This window comes from Haemaphysalis longicornis, unplaced genomic scaffold (genome assembly GCF_048455015.1).
Source record: "Haemaphysalis longicornis isolate Haplotype H1 unplaced genomic scaffold, Haemaphysalis longicornis Haplotype H1 scaffold_13, whole genome shotgun sequence".
Lineage (NCBI taxonomy): Eukaryota > Metazoa > Arthropoda > Arachnida > Ixodida > Ixodidae > Haemaphysalis > Haemaphysalis longicornis.
Window position 1 is genome coordinate 53655315 of NW_027526233.1, and position 25513 is coordinate 53680827.

At 46.3% G+C, this 25513-nt stretch overlaps 1 protein-coding gene across 1 annotated transcript; it reads right to left on the reverse strand.

The window, feature by feature from the left end:
• Positions 1 to 4998: 4998 nt before the first annotated feature.
• On the reverse strand, positions 4999 to 5856 carry LOC144163834 (uncharacterized). Its single transcript, XM_077694525.1, has one exon. The coding sequence runs from the start codon at positions 5854 to 5856 to the stop codon at positions 4999 to 5001; it is 858 nt and encodes a 285-aa protein (XP_077550651.1).
• Between the last annotated feature and the right edge of the window lie 19657 nt (positions 5857 to 25513).

The window sequence follows — 25513 nt, forward strand, 5'->3', positions numbered from 1 at the left end:
AGATGAAGAATTTTTGTCAGAATGAAAGTGGTCAAAAAATGCTCACCGGGTGGCATCTGAACCGACGACCTCATGAATACGCGTCTAGTGCGATGCGCTACCGGCGTGGCAGTTTCTTCACCACTTTCTACGGACTTAATGTTAAAAAAATTTGTTTCCTGCACGTGGGGGTGGCATATATATATATATATATATATATATATATATATATATATATATATATATATATATATATACACGTATATCGCAAGGAAGATAATCGAAATTCCGGTAGAAGGATTTTCGAGTTTATTTACAACGTGGCGTCAATGCAGCGGAGGTGATTCGAAACGAGCAACGTTACACGCAGCTGACACTAAAGGAGAGAGTCGTCTTCCTCCAGCGGCATCTTGTGCGTATCCACATAGGGAGACTTGCCCGTTGTGGTTATTTCTCATCACAGTTCTTGTGGGCAAAGAATTCTTGCTAATATCCTCCCACCGTAAAGGGGCGCCATTTTCGCGACCTACGGGGACCAGAAGAAGGGCGGCCCATAATATGGCTTTACCGTTTTGACCGGAACCGTTTCGCGACAGCGAAATTGGTGGTCCGACGCGGACATTACAGGTTGAACCCAATAATGCACAGGTGATGTTTGTTCTAGTAGTCGTTAAAGGGACTCAGAAAAGTCTTCTGTAAAAGTTAGAAAAGGCCTGTATTGTCCCTAGCCCCAACATAGCGATGCAATGCCGTTGGAATTATTGATCTGCATTCAGTATTAGCTGCGCCAGAAGCAAATAAATGCACCTCTCTCCACTTGCAGATCAACTCCTCCTCCCTCTCTGCTTCCTTCAAAGCAGCTGGAAACACAGGGAATAGCCATGTGACATCGCGACGCTCGACTTCCGTTCTGCGCTAGCTACATTCCTGCGTCTAGGCGCGCGTCAATCGCTGCGGACCCACCTTTGCCTCTTTTGCCTCGGGATCGCTCAGGAAGGAGGAAGAGAAGCCGGAAGCCAATGGCAGTGACGCCGGCGGCCGATCTCGGCGGCGATTAGGCAAATCAGGGGGGGCCTTCACCGTTGCGCCAGCCGTGGTAGGCTCGCTGCGGCGTCGCACTCATCGGCTGAGAAAGCGATCTTCAAAAATTGTCCTCAGAGCACTTGTAAATATAAACACACCAGGTAAAGTCGAGAAGGGAGGCGCTGCGGGTTAGCATATTAGCTAGTGCACCGCATGCATAATGCAGAGATGTGGGTTCGAGTCCCGCTCCTGAAAAAACGGAGGATTTTTTCTCGACCTATATTTTCATTTCTTTATCAGTATATCAAAGAAACATGACAAACACACGTCATTTGGCATTATGAAATATTTCGGAAACAGCCGAATAGCACTGGCATTGACGACTGCAACCTTAATATGTGTCCTTACCGAGTCCCTCATCCCGAATCTTTCTGTTCTGCTACATGCAATACGAGGGCTCTGGCTCCAGCAGTTCGGATATGCCAATTGGTAACCATGACCTCCAACCACGTCTTACGTTGCAGCCGCTGGGGAAAAAAGACGCTCCACCTCACCCGCGGTGGTCGAGGGGCGGCGCTAGTTGACCGTCCTCAGATCACTTGTAAATATAAACCCCCCGGTAAAGTCCAGACGGGAGCCGCTTCGGGATAGCATTGTAGGGCGCTATGTCGGGCGAGAGGAAGGAGCCTCAGGCAGGACGACCGTTCGTCGCAAGGCAAAACCAGATTCTATTTTGTCAGCACCAGTGCGACCCCCGTGTCCTCGTGCGCTCGCGCGGCCACGCAGCCTGTGTCCATGTCCATCGGGCTGCTGCGCGAGGAGCGGCGCTCGATCCAGCGATGTCGCTGGAGCTGCCGCTACAGGGCTCCCCCCCCCCAAGAGAGGAGCGGGAGTGACGAGCGAAAAAGTCACGCATGTTTCCAGTGGACACGCCGAGGTCGTCTTGTTAAAGGGGGCAGAGCAGGTTCCAACGAAGTGACTTCGGGCGGCTCGAAGTACGCGGGCTTCAGGCGTTCGATTGCCACGGTGTCTGGAGAGCCGTTGATGTCCAGTACGAAAGTAGTCGAGTGACGTTGAACGACTGGATAGGGGCCGATGTAATGTGGGCGCAGTGGTCCTTGGACGGGTCCGTAGCGCACGAACACATGCGTGGCAGTTTTGAGGTCAGGGTGCGTGTAAGTCGTCGAGTTCTTTGCAAGGCGTGTGGGCTGAGGCCGAAGGTGTCGAAAAACCTCTCGTAGGTTATCAATGTATTCACTTGCAGGGACAGGTTGCGGAGACTCGTCGAACAAGTCCTCTGGCAAACGCAGAGGTGTACCGTAGACGAGCTCAGCAGACGTGCACGAGAGGTCCACTTTGTACGCGCTCCGGATTCCGAGAAGCGTCAGTGGTAGCCGTTGGACCCACTCTGTGGGGCAGCCGTGTGCAGTGAGTGAAGCCTTGAGGTGTCGATGAAAGCGCTCCACAAGGCCGTTCGACTGCGGGTGGTACGCAGCTGTTCGCAGACGAGTCGTTCCGAGAAGACGCAGTAGTTCGGTGAACAGGGATGACTCGAACTGCCGGCCGCGATCGGTGACAACGGTGGAAGGGCATCCGTAGCGCGACACCCAGGTAGACACAAAGGTTGAAGCTACTGTGGAGGCCGTGATGTCTGGAAGAGGGCAGGCTTTGGGCCAACGTGTGAACCGGTCAACACAGGTTAGAATGTACCGGTAACCTTGGCAAGGGGGTAGGGGGCCAACGATGTCAATGTGAACGACAGAAAAACGTTCATCGGGCCTGAGGAATGGCTTGGCAGGGGGAACGGAATGGCGTTGGACTTTTGAACGCTGGCACGGCGTGCAGGCTCGTACCAGTCTCGAATGTCAGCGTTCATACGGAGCCAAACGTAGCGGGACGCAATGAGCTTTTGAGATGCCCGAATGCCGGGGTGGGCCATGTTGTGTATGGCGTCAAACATGCGGCGACGATGTGAGGCAGGTAGGAAGGGTCGAGGAACACCTGTGGACGTGTCGCAGACGATGGTCACACCACGAAACAGTACATCTTCAAGGTTGAGTGCGGTAGGTGCTCCACGTGGACGGGAGAGTTCGTTGTCGTTGGCTTGCGTCGTAGCCAGTTCTTGTACGTCCAGCGGGTCGGTAACTGCTTCCAGCGTTCCTGGTGAAATAGCATTGACATCGTCCGTGCGACTCAGTGTGTCTGCAGGGGAATTGGCCACACCACTGACGTGCTGGATGTCGGACGTGAACTCCGAGAGGTATGCTAGTTGACGCACCTCTCGTGGAGTGTAGAGGGTGTCAGGGCGGTTCAAGGCGAACGTGAGGGGCTTGTGATCAGTGAAGATCGTGAACGTGCGTCCTTCGAGGTGATGTTTGAAGTGACGAACAGCGAGGTACATGGCTAGCAGTTCGCGGCCGAAAACGCTATATCGTGTCTGAGCCGGAGTCATGCGCTTGGAGAAAAACGCTAGCGGTTCCCATGCACCTTTAACTTGCTGCTGAAGGACAGCTCCGACGGCAGAACTTGACGCGTCGGTTATGAGTGCCAACGGAAAGTTCGGATTTGGATGAGCCAGCAGTGCAGCGTCGGCGAGAGCGCGTTTGATGGCCGTAAATGCCCTTTCAGCAGCATCGTCCCAATCAAGTGAAGTGGATGACCGTTTGGTGGAAAGCAGCCTGTCAAGAGGTTCGAGCAGCGTGGCACAGTTCCTAATGAAGCGGCGGTAGAAATTTACCAGCCCTAGGAACTGGCGGAGCTTTGTCATTGACGCTGGCTTGGGAAAGTCGATGATTGCGTGAACCTTGGCGGGGAGTGGACATATGCCAGTGGCGTCCAAACGATGACCAAGGAAATCGAGGGCAGTGGCACCAAACTCGCTCTTCGAGACGTTGATGACGATGCCGTGAACAGCGAGACGCTCGAAGAGAAGGCGAAGATGCTTCAGATGCTCTTCCAGGGATGTGCTGGCCACCAGAATGTCGTCAACGTAGGCGTAGACGAACAGTAGCCCTCGTGTGACGGCATCAATGAAACGCTGGAATGTTTGTGCAGCGTTGCGGAGTCCAAATGGCATGCGCAGAAATTCGAACAGGCCGAATTGGGTTGTGATGGCAGTTTTGGGGATGTCTTCTTCTGCCACGGGAATCTGGTGGTAAGCACGAACCAAGTCTATCTTAGAGAATATCGTGGCCCCATGGAGAGTGGCGGTGAAGTCTTGGAGGTTGGGTAACGGATAGCGGTCAGGAACGGTCTTGGTGTTCAAGGACCGGTAATCTCCGCAGGGGCGCCTGTCACCAGTTTTCTTGGGCACCATGTGCAGTGGTGATGCATGGTTACTGGATGATGGACGGATGATGCCCAGTTCCATCATGTGCTCGAATTCCGCTCGGGCGACTTTGAACTTGTCAGGCGCAAGCCGCCGTGGTCGAAAGAAAACGGGAGGGCCAGTGGTGATGATGTGATGACGGACGTCATGACAAACAGGCTGAGTCCAGTCAGGTGGTGCTGTCACGGTTGGGAAGTCCCGCAGCAAGGTGGCGAACGGTTCATCGGCAACTGTAGCACAGGATGGTGCTAGATTAGCGGCTGCCTCCGCTGACACACCTTGCACTGAGAGGAGTGTGGTAGCATCAAGTAGACGCTGCCGCTTTAGGTCGACGAGAAGGCCATGTTTTGCGAGAAAGTCGGCACCAAGGATGGCGGTGCGAACGTCGGCGACGAGAAAAACCCACCGGAAAACTCGGCGGAGCCCCAGGTTTAGAGTGAGTGAGCGTTGCTTGTAGACGGGTATGCGCGTGCCGTTCACTGCTTGTAAATGCGAGGTGGCACGAGAAGCACGATCCGAGCGTGTAGCGGGCAAAACGCTAACCTGGGCACCGGTATCCACGAGAAACCTCTGTCCGGTGGTGCGGTCGGTAACGTGAAAGAGGCGACATTCCTGTGTGGGGCCGAGATCGCTTGTCGCCGTTAGCGGTCGGCCAGGCCGTTTCCCGTCTAGGTGCAGGGCAGACGGCAGTGGCGGGCATCAGCGCCGAAACGCCGGTGGTAGTAGCAAATGCCCGGGTTAGGCGATTTACTGCGTGGGCGCTCTGGGCGCCGTCGCTGCGACGACGAGCGACGGCGTTGACGGGAACGTTGCGGCGAGACATCGCGGCGTGTTGCGGCAACGATGATCTTCTCTAGACGATCGCAAAGGCTGTCGAGTCTAGATGAAGCGGCCGACTCACTGGACGCTGAAGCGGGGTTCCTGGGGCAGGGAGGAGACGGAGGCTTAGCCGATGCAACCGCGGCCACTTGAGAAAAGGGGGTGGCGACCTCCATGACTTTGTCTGCCAGCGCGGCGAGTGCCTGCAGGTCCATGGCTGCGGCAGTGGCGAGGACCATTTGGACGTTGGAAGGTAGGCGCTGAAGGAAGAGCTCACGCAGCAGTGTGTCATCCATGGCGTGAGAATGCGTGCCAAGGAGTTGCTTCATGTGCCGTAGCAGTTGGTTTGGCCTGCGGTCGCCGAGCTCCTCGGAGGAGAGAAGCTGCTGGATGCGCGTGCGTTCCGAAGCAGCTGTGCGCTCCAGGAGTGCAGCCTTGAGCTGGTCGTAAGGCGCTGCGGGGCGGGTGTGGTTGAACGAAGTGAGGATGTCGGAGATCTCCTCTGCGGCTGTCGGCGGAAGGGCTCCGACGACGTGGAGAAATTTGGTTTCTTGAGAGGTGATCCGAGCTAGCTGGAATTGCGCCTCTGCTTGCAGAAACCAGGTCGTCGGGTGGCGCTCCCAGAATTGCGGAAGCCGAACGGTCAAGGCTGAGACTGCTTCGCCGGCTTCTCGCGAACGGGTTGAGTCCTGGTTGTCGAGGGACATGGCTCTACATTAACCTCGGTGGCGTGTTCGGTAGGGTCACCAATTGTAGGGCGCTATGTCGGGCGAGAGGAAGGAGCCTCAGGCAGGACGACCGTTCGTCGCAAGGCAAAACCAGATTCTATTTTGTCAGCACCAGTGCGACCCCCGTGTACTCGTGCGCTCGCGCGGCCACGCAGCCTGTGTCCATGTCCATCGGGCTGCTGCGCGAGGAGCGGCGCTCGATCCAGCGATGTCGCTGGAGCTGCCGCTACAGCATAATGGCTAGTACACCGCAGGCGTCATGCGGAAATTCGGTTTCGACTCCCGCTCCCGGAAAAAACGGCGGATTTTTTCTCGACCTATATTTTCGCCTATTTAACACTATATCAAAGAACATGACAAACGCACGTCATGGGGCACTGAAACATTTCGGAAACAGCCGAATATCCTTGCCAATGACCACTGCCAGCCCTTTATATACATATATATAGATATATATATAAATATATATATATATATATATATATTTATATATTTATATATATATATATATAAATATATATATATATATAGATAGTAAGGAAATGAGGGGCTCGTTGAGGAAATACAGAAAGATAGGTCGGCAGTCTAGAATGCCAAAGGAGGCATAGGGGTGTGGTTAGGCTCTTTTCTTTTTCACTAGGGAATTAAGGAAACATTTTTTTTAATATACAGAAGAAAGAAAGAAAGAAAAACACGCGCCCAGAGTGGGGACCGAACCCACGCCTTTCGATTACATGTCAAATGCCTCACCAATGCGGCTATCCGGGCGACTGAGTTCTCCTTCACTTTCTGGGCTATTTATATTTTACTAGAAGTGTATCTGACGCTTGAGGGTGGTAGCCAGCGCCACTCTGACTACACGGGGAGAAGGGGACCTTCTTTTCAACCCCCGGGGCGTGACTCGAACGTCTACAGCCGGTCATGAGCTGGTTACTGGCGGGAATCCCTCTTATGCTACCTAGGCATCAAGGCTGCCAGAACCGAGACCCTCGCTAGGCTTTCGCAGAATAATATAGTAAGGAAATGAGGGGCTCGTTGAGGAAATACAGAAAGATAGGTCGGCAGTCTACAATGCCAAAGGAGGCATAGGGGTGTGGTTAGGCTCTTTTCTTTTGCACTAGGGAATTAAGTAAACATTTTTTTAATATACAGAAGAAAGAAAGAAAAACTTTCTTTCTTTCTTTTTTCTGTATATTCAAAAAATGTTTACTTAGTTCCCTTTTTTATGCTCTATTCTTGGCTCGGATCGTTATCTAAGGGCTTGTAGTGGCAAGGGTTATTGAGCTGCCTATAAGCTTCATCTTTCTATTTCCCCATAGGTAAAACAACTACGCTACCGCCTTTGTCGGCTGGCTTTATGACTATGTAGGCTCTGGCTGATAGGCTATTCAGGGTAACTTCTTCCAACGGACTTAGGTTCTTGTGCTTGTTTGATCGCTTGGTTGTTGGCAATATTTCTCTTGATACTGATTTTAAGTACAGATGTAATTCTGGAGATTGATCTACATCTGGAGTCCAAGTGCTAGGAGGGTGGAGGGTTCATTTGTTAATGCTAGGTTGGTCCTGCTTTTCCGAAAAAAAAACTCGCTTAGTCTCACTCTTCGAGAAAATTCAGTGACATCTTTATGTAACTCGTATTCATTCACATGGTTCTTTGTGGGGCAGAAAGTTAGACCTCGTTCTAGGATACCTTTTTTCGTCGGCCATTAGTGTTTTGTAAATGTCAATAACAATGCACGGGCCGGTAGCGAGGGAGCTCGTTTTTTCTATAGGAATATTGGCTGGGGGATGAGGTTCTGTTAAAAGTTCTACTAGATGAACTGAAGTAACCCTTATTAACAGGAACCACCCCAAAAGCTCGCTCGATCAGGCGTACCAACGCGCATCTAATCTCAAAAGAGATGACGTCCTCAACAAACAGCGACAAAACGAAAGCGCCAGGCCGCCTGCCCTAATAACTAAATTTTCAAAGGCTCTCCCAAATGTAAACAATATACTGCGCAAGTACTACACCATTTTAGCCTGTAATGACCGACTTAGAAAGACTTTCCCGGAAGCCCCAAGGGTAACCTACCGGAGAAACAGGAATCTAAAAGATATTTTAGTGCATGCTAAAACAGGGCCTTCAAACCAACCAGTCATGGCCAGCTACTCCCGCCCCAGATGCAAGACCTGGAGGCACCTGCAGACCGACTGCATTGTAAAAAGCACAGCCATTAATTATGTCCACAAGATTAATTCAAGTTTTACGTGCACTTCACCCAACATTGTGTATATGTTGGAATGCTCAATGTGCCACAAACAGTATATAGGCGAAACGAGTCAACCTATGAGCCTACGTCTTAATGGTCACCGGGCAGATACTCTTAGCAAATCCTCTATAGCTGTAGCGCAGCATTTCAACCAACCAGGCAACAATTTTGATGACCTTAAGTTGTATATACTTCAGTCAAACTTCTGGTCTCCTAGGGACCGGAAATACCGCGAATCATATTTAATTCACAAATTCAACTCCATGGTACCTACTGGAATTAATGCGTCTAAGGGCAACTTGGAATTCTTGCGATATTCACATGGAATACAGAAATAGGCAATGTCTTGCATATACCCTATCCAAAGACTATTACCGCTCACTCTGGTCCTTACCTGGTCACCTAATTTCCATTTTTTTATTCCTTAGCGTCTAGATTAATACTCGCCCGCAACCCTCCAACCATTGCTTTTGGAATTCCATTTTATTTTTTTTATTTCTCTTTTTTTTACTTCGCGTGGTCTTGTGCCCCGGACGTAACTCTTACTTTATCTTTTCGTTTTTGAGTTTTAGGACAGGCCTGTTCCATGAATGTTGCCGCGGGTGACACGTGGCATTTCAGTTGCCGGGTCATTGCTTTTTCTTTTGTGTGTGGGTTTATGTGGTTTCCCTCCCAAATTTTTTTTCTTCTTTTTTCTTTTTTTCCTTTTTTTGACCTAGTTATTTTCCCCCCTTCTCTCTCTTTTCTTTTGACCTGAGGCTTGCAGATAGTTTCTGACAAGGACCCCACTCTCACCACCTGGTCTGCTTCTGGCGGTTCTGAGAATCTTTCCCCATGCCCCGAGGCGGGTCAACAAACACCCTCTCATCCTTTCTCTCCAAACATTCCAGGAATATCAACCACCAGCTGACTTCCGTGTGACCTACTTCGCCGCTTAAACTATACAACCTTCTTTGCCCCTCAATCTCTCCCCCGACATACTTCCAAACCCATCCGCTTTTCAATTTCGCATCCTTCTTTCCTTCTCCCCTCTCACCTGGGGACCTAGCCCTATATAAAGCGTGCCAGCGAGGCGAGAGATTGCTCTGACGAAAGCAAGTCTCTTTGCTGAAACGTTGGCAACAATGGTGCTTTTACCTCGTTGAAAGTTTTCTTGTCTTATACATATATATATATATATATATATATATATATATATATATATATATATATATATATATATATATATATATACATATATATAGAGATACGGGACGAGGGACTCGGTAACGATACATATCAAGGTTGCAGTCGTCATTGCCAGTGCTATTCGGCTTTTTTCGAAATATTTAATAGGGCCGAATGATGTGCGCTTGTCACGTTTCTTTTTGATTCATTGATAAATAAGCGAAAATATAAGTCGAGAAAAAATCCGCCGTTTTTCCGGGAGCGGGACTCGAACCCACATCTCCGCATACCCGGTGCGGCGCTAGTTGAACGGCCTCAGAGCTCTTGTAAATATAAACCCCCGCTTTAAAGTCGAGAGAGAAGCCGCGTAATGGCGAACGCACCGCACCGGGTATGCGGAGATGTGGGTTCGAGTCCCGCTCCCGGAAAAACGGCGGATTTTTTCTCGACTTATATTTTTGCTTATTTATCAATGAATCAAAAAGAAACGTGACAAGCACACGTCATTCGGCCGTATTAAATATTTCGGAAAAAGCCGAATAGCACTGGCAATGACGACCTGCAACCTTGATATATATATATATATATATATATATATATATATATATATATATATATATATACGGTCGAACAAAGAAGTTTCCAATGGTCCAGAAAAAATATCAAAAAGTAGAGTCCGACGCAAGTCTCAAAAAACAAAAACAAACATGTTTACTAACGTTTCGACTGGTGGTTCAGTCTTCATCGGAGTAACATTTACAGTACACTGCAGAACGCTTTTATAGGGGCGTGTGGAGAGAGGAGGAAGTTGCGCTACAGTGCGCCCTCTTTGAAAGAAATCATACGTCATCATTCAGCAAAACAGAAAAAACGCAAGACATACACATGAGAGGGAATGCACTACCCTCCTTCTTTTTTGGGAGAAAAGGTGCGCTACAATGCGCCCTGTTTAAAAGTAGTTATTGGCAGCAAGATTGTTTTGCTTGTTTTGCTATATATATATACATATATATATATATATAGTCTGGAATCAAAAACTCACACAGAGCGCGAAAAAATAAGGTTAGTAGAGACAGAGACACACGAGAAGGACATTGAAAATAAAAATAAAAGTTTACTGACGTTTCAGGGAGAGGACTCCCTTTCTTCAGAGTACAAAATAAGTTCGTTTCAGAGCTATATATATACAAAAAATGTAGCAAGGGCGAGGGCAAGGTGAAAGGAGGGAGAGTTTGTACAAATGGATCACGGTTGGTGGGTAGCAAAAAAATGGCGAGAGAGCGGGAAAATAAATTATAAAAATGATAATATGTACACACAGTCACGCGGTATGAACATGGGAAAAAAAGTGAGAGAAGAACCAAACACAGAGAGAAAAAATAAATAAATAACAAGGTAATTTTCCTCCCCCGTGGCAACGGGGGTCAAAGAGGGGTCAAAACAAGATATGCCCATGCAGGTGTTGGACATGGGCGAAAAGATTAGTCACGCGGAACAGAGACGTTCCGAAGAAGATATACACCCGTTCTAGGAATCCGGGTAAAGTCATTGAAACAAGAAACACGTGGCTTCTGTTGGTGGGAGGCAAGGGTCGCGCCCAAGAGCAGTAGGGCAGGCAGTTTCGACAGGAATGAGTGTACATTGGTATACAAAGAGCGGGGAAAACAAATTAACAAGGTAATTTTCCCCTCCCTCGTGGCAACGGGGGTGAAAGAGGGGTCAAAATAGGATATGCCCATGCACGTGTTTGACATGGGCAAAAAGATTAGTCAGGCGGAACAAGGAAAAGAAGATACGCAAATGCACACAAAGGATGAAGATCTGCCCTTACACACCCGTTCTAAGAATCCGGGTAGGGTCATTGAAACATGAGACACGTGGCTTCCGTTGGGGGGAGGCAAAGGTCACCCCAAAAAGCAGTGGGACAGGTAGTTTCGACTCGAAATGAGTGTACATTGGTATGAAAAAAAGAAAAAAGAAAAAAGGTCAAGGTGAAACAAGTCATGAAAAGAAAGAGAACAGGCAGGTGCACGCGTATGACGCGGCAGCAGGTGGTATTCATCTGGGCGGCGCATTGTGCCAGTTCAGGGAATGCCGAGGCGGTCAGCAACGAATATTAGAAAACAACAATACAAAAAAGAAAGAGGACACGAAAGCAATCACACACGCTCGCGTTCACAAAAAATAATTACAAGGTGAGAATAACAAAGCTAAAAATGGTACTGCAGCCTTCTACCCAGGACACAATGTCCAGACTTGTTCATCAAATTAGGTTCAGTGAAGCCATTATGCTAAAAAACGTCGTGCTAGCATGAAACTATACCCAATTGCGGGAGCTCGCCAACTAATGGGAGCATATTATTGAGGGAAAGAAATGAACGGCATAACTCCAGGCTGAGAAATGCAGCCGAAATTTTAATCGCAGGAAAGACACGTTAATTTCCCATAACTTTCATTTATGCCAAACGACGCTGATTTAAACTTATAGATAAGGTAGGACTCACGAACCTCGCGATCGTGATGCGTTTTAAAACTAGATTCAAGAATTGTGGCCTTCAGTTGTTCAAAAGAATGACCAGGAGTGTTAACATGCTTTGATAGAGGCAAAGAAGGGCAGGTTTTTGCATGAGAGCGGTGATTGTTAAACCTCAAACGAAAGGGTGTTTCAGTCTGGCCGATGTATTGCTTGCCGCAGAGGGTGCATTCCAGCAGGTATACGACATTGGCGGAATCACAGTTAAAGTTCCCTTTTACATTAACATAATAGTCTGAAGCTGTGCTGGTGGCGCGCTGTGTGGTGGTCATTTGTGGGCATACCTTACACCGTGGTTTGTTACAGGGCATGCAACCAGTAGTCTGTGGTCGGCTGATGCTGGATTTAGTGAGAACGTCGCCCAAATTTTTGCTGCGTCTATAAACAACACGTGGCGGCTCGGGGAATATTCTCTTTAGGCGCTCACTTTGAGCAAGGATATTGTGATGTTTCCTTAGTATGGATGCAACTTTCGGAGAAGAGGCCGAATGGGTCAACACGAGATTTGTTTGTTGATTGGGTTTTGGAGCTTTTTTTCGAAGTATGTCGGTGCGGTTCAATTGGTTAGCTCGTGTAATCGCGTCATCGATCACCTGCTCTGGGTATTTTTGATTCAAGAGCGCGGTTTTTAGTTCTCTGCAGTTAGAATCGAAATCCGCCTGGCTTGTGCAGATTCGCCTAAAACGGTGAGATTGGCTATAAGGTATTGCAGTTTTGCAGTGCCTGACATGGCTGCTGTGGAAGTGCAAATACTGGCGCGTATCCGTAGGTTTCCTGTAGAGATTAGTCTGAAGTCTGCCCTGAGAAACTGTGACATTAACATCCAGGAAATTTATGCTGTGCGCAGAGTAGGAATGAGAGAGGGAGATGGTAGGATGCGCAAGGTTAAAAGCCTCAATAAACGCAAGTAGTTCCGTTTCACCGTGCTGCCAAATCATGAATATATCATCTATATACCTTTTGTAGTACAATGGCTTCAAATTTTGGGTTTCGAGGAAGTTTGACTCTAGACATCCCATAAAGATGTTCGCGTAGTTGGGCCCGATTTTGGTTCCCATTGACGTTCCGCTGACTTGCACGTAATTGACACCATCAAACTCAAAATTATTAAGTTCAAGTATAAGGTGAAGGAAGGTTTCAAGGGTGAGAGAATCGATAGGTTTGTCACCCGCGGACCCCTCATATGCACACGATACAGCGGTGATCCCATCGGCATGCGGAATGTTAGTGTATAGCGACACGACATCTAGGGTAACAAGTAAACAGTTGTCAGGAATTTCCATCTTCATGATATCCGAGAGAAAATCATTTGTATCCTTAATGAAGGATGGAAAGCTGGGGGGAATGTCGCGAATGAGAGAGTCGACATAGCGCGAGAGGTTTTCGGTGACAGTACCAATGCCAGAGACAATGGGGCGACCTGGGTTGTTATTTTTATGAATCTTAGGAAGAAGGTAGAATCTACCGGCTACTGGGCTTAAGGGGATAAGAGAACGAGCAGTTGTTTCAGTTATTTCCTTATTTTGAACAAGCTCAGTGAGTTTTTCTTTGACAATTAGCTAATAATCATTAGTGGGATCGCTAGGGAGTACTTTGTAGAACGCAGATTCTGATAGTTGTCTATCAGCCTCGTTGACATAGTCAGCTTTGTTGAGGATCACGATGGCGCCTCCTTTATCGGCCGGTTTAATTACTATTTCGGGGCAACCTGCGAGTTCCTCCAGGGCTTTCTTTTCCTTGTTTGTGATGTTACAGCGGAAAGGGATTTGCTTTTGGTATGCAGCTCGTACATCGCGATGAACGGCTTTAATGTACATGTCGAGGCATGCATCGCGCTGCGTGGGAGGGGTCCAGTGCTTATAGCTAGGCAATGCGGTTTGGGCTTCGTCGGTTGGAGGACGGTCATGGAAGTACTCTCGCAGTCTCATATTTCTGGCGAAGTTGTCTAAGTCCTTAAAAAGTTGAAATTCGTTAAAACCGCCAGTTGCCGGGCAAAAATTCAGACCTTTTGACAAGGCGCTCATCTGATCTGGTGACAGGGTAATACTAGAGAGGTTCATCACATTTCCGGTGAGATTTTTGTTAGTTTTAGTAGCCTCGGGAGATGTTACAGAAGAGGAATAAAAATTTGGATTTGCGTTGGCAGACTCACTAGTACTGGCACTGATGAGAGCTTGTGAATGGTTAGTATTTGGCGCGTTTAAGGGGCGATTTTCATGTGCATTCCCAGATAATGGACAGTCATTAGTAATGGGGCTAACTTTATTCTTGCGGGTGTAGTCATTGCTAGGGATATTATCTCGGGAAAATTTGCGGACTTTTGTTTCGGATATAGCGGATGCCTTTTTGGATTCGTAGCTGTGTAGAAGGCCTGATTCTCTTTCGCTTAGCTCCTTACCAAGAATTTCCTCTTCCTGACGGAGGGAATGGGACATAGTCTCGTAGTGATCTAGAATTATCTGTGTTAATTGCAAGGATGCGTTGTCTAGTACTTGTTGCCACTTTTTCTTGTTGGAAGGGGACAGTTCGGCAGTTGCAGGTCTCAGCCTAACCCTCAAACCCATGGGAGCTACCAGTAGCCGGTAGATTCTACCTTCTTCCTAAGATTCATAAAAATAACAACCCAGGTCGCCCCATTGTCTCTGGCATTGGTACTGTCACCGAAAACCTCTCGCGCTATGTCGACTCTCTCATTCGCGACATTCCCCCCAGCTTTCCATCCTTCATTAAGGATACAAATGATTTTCTCTCGGATATCATGAAGATGGAAATTCCTGACAACTGTTTACTTGTTACCCTAGATGTCGTGTCGCTATACACTAACATTCCGCATGCCGATGGGATCACCGCTGTATCGTGTGCATATGAGGGGTCCGCGGGTGACAAACCTATCGATTCTCTCACCCTTGAAACCTTCCTTCACCTTATACTTGAACTTAATAATTTTGAGTTTGATGGTGTCAATTACGTGCAAGTCAGCGGAACGTCAATGGGAACCAAAATCGGGCCCAACTACGCGAACATCTTTATGGGATGTCTAGAGTCAAACTTCCTCGAAACCCAAAATTTGAAGCCATTGTACTACAAAAGGTATATAGATGATATATTCATGATTTGGCAGCACGGTGAAACGGAACTACTTGCGTTTATTGAGGCTTTTAACCTTGCGCATCCTACCATCTCCCTCTCTCATTCCTACTCTGCGCACAGCATAAATTTCCTGGATGTTAATGTCACAGTTTCTCAGGGCAGACTTCAGACTAATCTCTACAGGAAACCTACGGATACGCGCCAGTATTTGCACTTCCACAGCAGCCATGTCAGGCACTGCAAAACTGCAATACCTTATAGCCAATCTCACCGTTTTAGGCGAATCTGCACAAGCCAGGCGGATTTCGATTCTAACTGCAGAGAACTAAAAACCGCGCTCTTGAATCAAAAATACCCAGAGCAGGTGATCGATGACGCGATTACACGAGCTAACCAATTGAACCGCACCGACATTCTTCGAAAAAAAGCTCCAAAACCCAATCAACAAACAAATCTCGTGTTGACCCATTCGGCCTCTTCTCCGAAAGTTGCATCCATACTAAGGAAACATCACAATATCCTTGCTCAAAGTGAGCGCCTAAAGAGAATATTCCCCGAGCCGCCACGTGTTGTTTATAGACGCAGCAAAAATTTGGGCGACGTTCTCACTAAATCCAGCATCAGCCGACCACAGACTACTGGTTGCATGCCCTGTAACAAACCACGGTGTAAGGTATGCCCACAAATGACCACCACACAGCGCGCCACCAGCACAGCTTCAGACTATTATGTTAATGTAAAAGGGAACTTTAACTGTGATTCCGCCAATGTCGTATACCTGCTGGAATGCACCCTCTGCGGCAAAGCAATACATCGGCCAGACTGAAACACCCTTTCGTTTGAGGTTTAACAATCACCGCTCTCATGCAAAAACCTGCCCTTCTTTGCCTCTATCAAAGCATGTTAACACTCCTGGTCATTCTTTTGAACAACTGAAGGCCACAATTCTTGAATCTAGTTTTAAAACGCATCACGATCGCGAGGTTCGTGAGTCCTACCTTATCTATAAGTTTAAATCAGCGTCGTTTGGCATAAATGAAAGTTATGGGAAATTAACGTGTCTTTCCTGCGATTAAAATTTCGGCTGCATTTCTCAGCCTGGAGTTATGCCGTTCATTTCTTTCCCTCAATAATATGCTCCCATTAGTTGGCGAGCTCCCGCAATTGGGTATAGTTTCATGCTAGCACGACGTTTTTTAGCATAATGGCTTCACTGAACCTAATTTGATGAACAAGTCTGGACATTGTGTCCTGGGTAGAAGGCTGCAGTACCATTTTTAGCTTTGTTATTCTCACCTTGTAATTATTTTTTGTGAACGCGAGCGTGTGTGATTGCTTTCGTGTCCTCTTTCTTTTTTGTATTGTTGTTTTCTAATATTCGTTGCTGACCGCCTCGGCATTCCCTGAACTGGCACAATGCGCCGCCCAGATGAATACCACCTGCTGCCGCGTCATACGCGTGCACCTGCCTGTTCTCTTTCTTTTCATGACTTGTTTCACCTTGACCTTTTTTCTTTTTTCTTTTTTTCATACCAATGTACACTCATTTCGAGTCGAAACTACCTGTCCCACTGCTTTTTGGGGTGACCTTTGCCTCCCCCCAACGGAAGCCACGTGTCTCATGTTTCAATGACCCTACCCGGATTCTTAGAACGGGTGTGTAAGGGCAGATCTTCATCCTTTGTGTGCATTTGCGTATCTTCTTTTCCTTGTTCCGCCTGACTAATCTTTTTGCCCATGTCAAACACGTGCATGGGCATATCCTATTTTGACCCCTCTTTCACCCCCGTTGCCACGAGGGAGGGGAAAATTACCTTGTTAATTTGTTTTCCCCCGCTCTTTGTATACCAATGTACACTCATTCCTGTCGAAACTGCCTGCCCTACTGCTCTTGGGCGCGACCCTTGCCTCCCACCAACAGAAGCCACGTGTTTCTTGTTTCAATGACTTTACCCGGATTCCTAGAACGGGTGTATATCTTCTTCGGAACGTCTCTGTTCCGCGTGACTAATCTTTTCGCCCATGTCCAACACCTGCATGGGCATATCTTGTTTTGACCCCTCTTTGACCCCCGTTGCCACGGGGGAGGAAAATTACCTTGTTATTTATTTATTTTTTCTCTCTGTGTTTGGTTCTTCTCTCACTTTTTTTCCCATGTTCATACCGCGTGACTGTGTGTACATATTATCATTTTTATAATTTATTTTCCCGCTCTCTCGCCATTTTTTTGCTACCCACCAACCGTGATCCATTTGTACAAACTCTCCCTCCTTTCACCTTGCCCTCGCCCTTGCTACATTTTTTGTCTATATATAGCTCTGAAACGAACTTATTTTGTACTCTGAAGAAAGGGAGTCCTCTCCCTGAAACGTCAGTAAACTTTTATTTTTATTTTCAATGTCCTTCTCGTGTGTCTCTGTCTCTACTAACCTTATATATATATATATATATATATATATATATATATATATATATATATATATATATATATATATATATATATATATATAAGACAAGACGTCATGGGTAATGGGCGCTTCGCCTACAAGAATACGACCTACGCGTCATATACAGGTCCGGTCCGAAACATTCTGATGCTGACGCTTTGTCCCCTTCGCCAGTTCCGTCTGACCATTCGAAGTAGTCGGTTGACCTGCTGTCCATTTCTTTGACGATATGGATGCCGAGCAACGGAAGAATCCCTGGATCGCTTCCCTCATCAGCTGCCTATTCAATAATTCTGGGGCCACTACGACTCGGGGTCTCCATTGGCAAGCATAACACATTGCTGTCCGCGATGGGCTGCTTAGTCGCTGCAACTACTACTCAAACGGCCGCAAATGGTTACTTGATATCCCTCAACATTTGCGATCCGATGTGTGCGCCTCTTTCTACTCGGATCCCACATGCGGCCATTCCTGCATGCTGAAAACCTATCAACGATTACGCCTTCGTTACGTTTGGCGTAGGACCGACAGCTTTGTGCTTAAATACGTCCGGTTCTGCCAAGACTGCCAATGACGAAAGTTGCCGGTGCCTAATTTGAACGGTTCTTTACAACCGCTGCATTGCCTGGCCAAGCCATTTGACCGTGTTGGCATTAACATTTACTGCCCATTACCTTGCACGGCCGCAGGGAACCCCTTGGCTATAGAGGCCATAGACCACTAAACGTAGTATGCAGAGACCGCTGCTCTGCCAACTGCCACGGCACGTAAAGTTGCCTCGTTTCTCTTGCATCGACTTATACTTCGTCACGGTACACCTAAAGAATGGCTCAGTGACCGAGGCCACGTCTTCCTGTCTGACGTCATTTCGGTGATTCTTAAATAATGCCATGTCACCCATCCCATGCCCACTGCTTACCACCTGGAGACCAACGGTTTAACAGAGCGCTTTAACCGCACCTTGGAGATATGTTGTCTAAGTACGTGGCGTCCGATCATAGAAATTGGGACCTGGTCCTTCCGTACGTTACATACGCCTATAACACCGCCATTAGCAACGACTGGGTTCTCTCCATTTTTCGGTTTATACGGGCGTGAGCCATCGTATACGTTGGACACCATTCTCCCGTATCGTCCCGATCCATCTGAGTTTTTTTCTTTCCGAGGCCGCCAAGCACGCAGAAGAATGCCTTCAACTCGATCGTACTTTCACCGCTGAAGAACAGTACCGCCAAAAAATTATCATTGATGGTAAGCCAGTGCCTTGCTTCGTTCCTGATTCTCATGTACATCACTGGTACCCACTCGGACTCCTGGTCTCTCCTCGAAATTCCTCTCAAACAGTACTGCCCCTTACGGTGTCATTGAACAGACTTCCCCAGTAAACTACGTTGTCCAGGCCTTAACACCTTCCCAGGATTTCCGATGCCGCGGTCACGAAACAGTCCATGTTGCACGTCTCAAGGCCTTCTAGGATCCAGGTTTTCTTCAGCGCCTTGAGTAGCCAGGATGGATACCGTTTTCTCAAGGGGATGATTGCAATGCAGAATATTGGCAACGTTAACCGGAAGAATCAGGACCATCGCCAATCCAAGGTGGCCTATGTGCACCACATTATAATCATCGGTAGCAGGAACCGAATGTGGAATCCGCATCGTCATCGCCTAGAGCGGCGGGGTTTCCTTGCACTGCATCCTTCTGCAAGCATCGACTGTGCTGGAATTGTGCTCGTTTTGGGGTCCGCATCTTTCCTTTGTAAATAAATTTTAAATAAAGATTATATATACATGTATATATATATATATATATATATATATATATATATATATATATATATATATATATAAGTTAAGTAGAGACAGAGAAAAACAATGAAAACAATAAAACTTTACTGGTGAAAAAAAAGAATGCTGAGTTCAGTGTTACATATTCCAAATGCAGCAAAGTAGAGGGCAGGGGAAACAAGAGAGCATGTTCATACAACGAAATCTTGGCTGGAGGGCAGAGAAAAAAAAATAAAATTGTGTTTTGAACATGCGAGGAGAAAGGGAAAAAAACAATCAACACAAAACGCTTTTTGCAAATTTCGGTTTTCTGGGGAAATAGGGGAAATAGTGGTGTCAAAAAAAGACATGCCCTTGCTCGCGTATGCGCGCCTCTGGCCATACAAATTCGTTTTAACAGATTCAGAGTCACGTGACTCAATTATGAAGGAGGACTATACTTGGCTTGTGGGGGCGGGAAAAATGGAAAGCGCGCGCAAAGGCCTTCAGACTGGGGGGTTGTGACAAAACATCAGCGCACATTCTATATAAATAGCTTCAGAAAAGAACCGGGGCAACCAGGTCCGAAAAACGAACACAACAGACAACACATGCATGCAAATGATACGCACCAGGGTGTACACACCTCGTCGGCACATGGCAGTTTCAGGGAATCGCGATTAGGTCCACAATAATTATTAGAAGAAAAGCAATACAAGAAAGGAAGGTCAGAGAAAAGCAATCACAAACGCTCGCGTCGTCAAATAGATTAAAATTGAGAATATCAACGGTAACAATATTACCGCAGCCTTATATCCAGAACGTAATGCCCAGACAGGCAGGTCAGATTTGGTTTAGTGAAGCGACTGTACTAAGGAGCGTGGTGCTGGCACGCAACAGAAATGGGCTTCTGGGTTTCGCCAGATAATGGGAGATGATTGATTATCGAGGGTATTAAACAAACAGTCATAACACTATCCTGGCATTTCCAGAATTCCAGTTTATGAATTAGAGAGGGCGAGGAAAAGGTGAAGCGGAAATTTTATTCAGACGACAGACACGTCATCGTGCCATAAATTTTATCGATGCCAAATGACGTTAATTTAAGCCTATGGATTGCGTAGAACACAAGGACTTCTTCATTTTAATGAATTTTAAAACTAGATTCGAAATCGCGGCCTTCCAAAGTTCAAAAGAGTGATCACAATTGTTTAAATGCCTTGATAGAGGCAAAGAGGGGAAGGATTTTGCTTGAGAGCGGCAACTGTAAAACTTTAAAAAGAAGGGTGTTACAGTAGAGCCGATGTTATATTTGCCGCAGATGGCGCATTCTCACAGGTAAACGGCATTGGCGGAGGCACAGTAAAAGTTTTATTTTACCTTAACATAACAGTTTGAAGCCGGGCTGGCGGCGCGCTGTGCGTTGGTCCATTCTGGACATACCTTGGGCTGTGGTTTTTACAGGCCATAAAACTAGGAGTTTCCATTTGACTGATACTAGCTTTAAAACGAAAGTCGCCGAGATTTTTTCTGAGGCTATAGTCAACGCGTGGGGCTAGTGAAATATTCTTTTCAGACGGTAACTGTGAACAAGTATATTGTGATGTTTCCTGAGTATGAACGCACATTTCCTAGCCGACGCTTATTGGGTGAAAACGAGGTTATGGATTTGGGTTGGGAGCTTTTTTTCTGAGAATTTTTGTGCGGTTCAATTGGGTAGCTCGCGCAATCACATCGGCGATGACCTGCTCTGGATATTTTTTTTTATTTAAAAGCGCGGTTTTAAGTTCTCTACAGTTGGAATGCAATTCCTCTAGGCTTGAGCGGGTTAACCAAAAAACGGTTATATTGGCTATAACATATTGTGGTCGTGCATTGCCTGACATGGCTGCTGCGCAAGTGCAAATACTGGCGCGTACCTGTCGGTTTTCTATTGATATTAATCTGAAGCCTGCCCTGAGAAACTCTCACTGTATCATCCCAAACTTTATGCTGTGCGTAAAGTACGAATTCTTCAATGACATACCAGGATCTGCAAGTATAAAACCTCAACAAGTTAGGTTCAAATTCTCATGCTCCCATATCATGAATATATCGTCATTATACATTTTTTAGTACACGGGCTTCAAATTTTGTGTTTCCATGAATTTCGGCTCCAGATGTCCCATGAGTATTTTCGCGATGTTGGGCATGATTTTGGTTCCCATTGACGTTCCGCTGATCTGCACGTAGTTGACACTGTCGAACTCAAAATTATTATGTTCAAGGAAGCGTTAGGAATCTTTCAAGGGTGAGATAATAAATAGGTTTGTCGCACGCAGACCGCTCATACACATATTACACAGTGGTGGTTCCTTCTGCCTGCGGAAGGTTAGCATCGACGACACAACATTGATGGTAACAAAAAAGGCAGTTAGGAAATTCAATCTTCTTCATTTTTGAGACAAAATCTTTTCTGTAGGTAACGAATGATGAAAAGGATAGCAAAATATCCCGAATGAGAGAGTCAACAAAAAGCCGAGGTTTCTGGTGACAGTACCGGTGCCTGAAACCAAGGGGCGACCTCGGTTGTTATCGTTATGACGTTTAGGGAGGAGGTAGATTATACCACCTACTGGGCCCAAAGACATAAGAGAACGAGCGCTTGTTGCGTAAATTTGTTGATTTGAACCAGTGACTTCATCTTTGACAATTAGCTTATGATCATTAGCATAATCGTCAGATTTTCGCTAAGAAGCACTTTGTGGAAATGGGATTCTCATAGTTGTCTATGAGCCAGTGTACTGAGGAACGCTGTTTTAAGGAATTGCGTTCCTGGAACTAGTTATTTAGATGAACGGAGGAACGCCATTGTTCTATTAAGTGTTGGTTGAACTGTAACGATAACTCGTTACTTTTATGAAGGAACGAAACGAACGGCGTTCCTCCAGCAAACGTTACATTGCTAGGATTTCGCCGTTTTTGATGCCAAGGCTCGAGTAATAAAATCCACAATTCGTTAGCTACAAACTCTCTAATTTGCCTGCGCCCTTCAGTGGAACGTGCTTCCTTGAAAGTCAAAGGCCGAACAATACCCACGAAGCCGGCCGCCGCTGGTGCTTTCTTTCATGCCGGTTGAGCTTTCGCGGCGTTCGACGGGTGATTAGCGCAGCCACGAGAATGCTTTGTACCTCTCATCGTTTGCCTGGAGAGGACAGGAAACGTTGTCTAAGTCCGAGTGGCACTGCTGACTTCTTGTGACACTACCCCATCTGTATATTGCCAGGGTTATCTACCGCATTAGTGCGCGAGCGGGCGCGGGCGCGTTGCTGTCAGTGGACTTTCAAAAGCCACCGACTCTCAATTAGGCTGGGTGCACCGCAGTATCTCGGTATGCCCTGCTGCTCGAAGTTAGAGTACGCACGTAGTTCTGTCTCCTTTCTGGTGGGAATGGGTTGATTGCAGTGTGAGATAATTAGGTATTGCACTTGTCCTGTTGACAAAGCACAGGAATTTCGTCATTGTTGGGCATAATGTCATGGCTAGCCGTATGGAAAATACCTGAGAGAGCCCGCTGGAACCTGGATGGCCAACCTTTTGAGTTACTTTAGTTGGTCGGTTTCAACGGGTACATCTATTTTTTATAGTGTAAATGTTTTTTACGCACGTGATTAGACCACGCGTTATTTCTTGTGCTTTGCCATTATGCGGATTATTACTACCGTGACTGTGTTCTGTATACACGTTAATTCGTGCGCGTATATTTCATGCCGCACTACGATGTTGAATTTTATTATTATGTATTTGTAATCGTCTTCCGACTTCAACGTGCATTGGGAATCTCGTAGCCATTGCTTGTCCAGCTGTGTTTTGTTACTCGCAAATTTGTGTTGTATGATCCGCAAAGCTTCGCTTTTGTAACACCTTACACAATTTCCTGCAACGGGATAGTCAGGTATTTTAAATACACTGCAATATTGACTAACCATTCATTAAACACCGATTTATTGTTCCTTTCGACACTGTTTCGTATGCACGAAACTTAGTTGTGTTCCTGCATGTGCGTAACTTTCTACTTGCACTACTCAAGCTGCAGTAACCTTACTGCACATATGTAAGGCCGAAGCGGGAAGCGCCTTATGTGTTTCACCCATAACAAAGGACCACCAAAACCGTAATTAAACATGTGTGGAGTTGGAACAGTGCTTCCTGAAAAAAATTTGGCTAGCAGCGTTTCTGTGGAATCTTTTATCTCAGATAATCTTCTTTCGGCGGTGTTCATATTCGTATATAATACGTAGATCGGTGTGAGTTTTAAAACTCTGACTTTATTTCACCTGATAATTATCCGACCCGATATTTAATTGAAAAAATGAAATTTTACGACATGTTCCAATGGTCGAAGTGTAACTGGAATCCGTTCCTTTCGCAATAAAATAACTTGTAACGGGAACTTGCTTCAAATTTGGGAAAAAACGAGGAACGAGCTTTCGCTCCTGTTTTAGAGGAATGTGTACTACACTGCTTTGAGCGTCGTTGTCATAGTGGACTTTGTTCATGATCAAGGTGGCGCTTCCTTTATCGGCGCGTTTGATCACTATTTCGTCACAACTTGCGATTTCTTCGAGTGCTTCCGATTCCTTGTTAGTGATATTACGGAGGTAAATGATTTGCTTTTGGTATCCTGGTCCTACGTCGCGATGAACGACCTCAATGTAAATGTCATAGCAATTATCATGCATCGTGGGGAGGGGTCAAGTTCTAATGGCTACGTAATGCACGCCGGGCTTTGTCGGGTGCAGGAGGGTCTTGTGAGCTATCTCGCAGTATTATTTTAAATGTTAAAATTATAAATAAGTTCAATTTTCTAAAAGTTCAAGACCACATGCCAATCTTGCATTGGCGGCCAACCCTGCAAAAAACAGCGTTGTCAAATCTGTCCCCAAATGACGACAACTACCACAGCCAGCAGTACAGCTTCCAATTTCGCACTAAACATAAAAGGCAATTTCAATTGCGAAACCGAAAACGTGATTTATCTGCTCGAGTGTACCGAATGCCGGCTTTAGTATATTGGCCAGACCCGCAAGTCTTTTCGACTTCGTTTTAATAATCACAAGTCGTATATTAAGCCCTTCCCGAACCTGCCGTTGTCCCAACATGTCAACGTAGTTGGTCATTCACTTAACAAAATAAAAGTAACAATCCTTGAATCTGGTTTCCGCTCACATCACGATAGAAAAGTCAGGGAAGCATACTTTATTCACAAATTCAAATATGTGAAATCGGGTTTAAATGAAAGCGTTGGCGTGCGGCTTTCTTGTCGCAGTGATCGCGCCTGTGTAACCTTTTTACTGCTGTTTACGTAGATATATTTGTGTTTGCATTGGCCGGCGTGTATGTGGGTGTGCGCGTGCCCCAAATAAGCATTTTGTTCCATTTTTTTCATCTTAGCTTCGGCATTCATCTCACACGTGATGCTATAAATACTGTATTCCTTACGACCGGCTGACGGTTCAGATGTTACTGTTTTATCACCACCCCCCCTTTTTTTACCGCTCTGCTTTGTATATATTTTATGCTGACTCTGGGGTTCAGTAGAACGTTTGTTTTTCATCCGCTGCCCTTTTCCCACACCCATACCCGTTACTCTATCTACACTTTTTGTACACCTGTCATTGTTTCTTGCCAGTTTAAGTGACCTGGCATTTAGAAATCCTGTTAGCCTTGATCTGAAGTCAAATGTTAATCAAACGTTCATGAACTGTTATCGTCCTGCCCAACACAACACGTGTCACCATGTTTACCGGGATTGGCGCGTGCTGATTTATAAGGCAGTCTCCTTGCCATCTGTTTTTTTTTCGGACGAAGGCTTGCCCCAAGCCGAAACGTTAATACTTGCTCGTTCGTTACCCTTTAGTCTTCTCGTTTACTGTATATATATATATATATATATATATATATATATATATATATATATATATATATATATATATATATATATATATATATATAATATATATATATATATATATATATATATATATATATATATATATATATATATATATATATATATATATATATATATATATATATATATATATATATATATATATATATTGTAAAGGAGATAGTCGGCGTTCCGGAAGAAGGCTGGAATAGTTTATTCATGAACGAGGCGTCTATGCAGACGGGGTGAGCAGGAACGACCCGCTTTTCGCGAGACTGACCCTGAACGAGCGCGTCCTCTTCCTCAAGCGGCATCCCGCGCAGCATATCCACGTAGGGCGAATTGCCCGTTGTGGCTGATGCTCATCACAGTTCTCATGGGCGCTACATGCTTACTACAATACCCCCGGCGAAAAGAGGAGCGACCCTGGCGAACTTCGGGGAACACAAGAC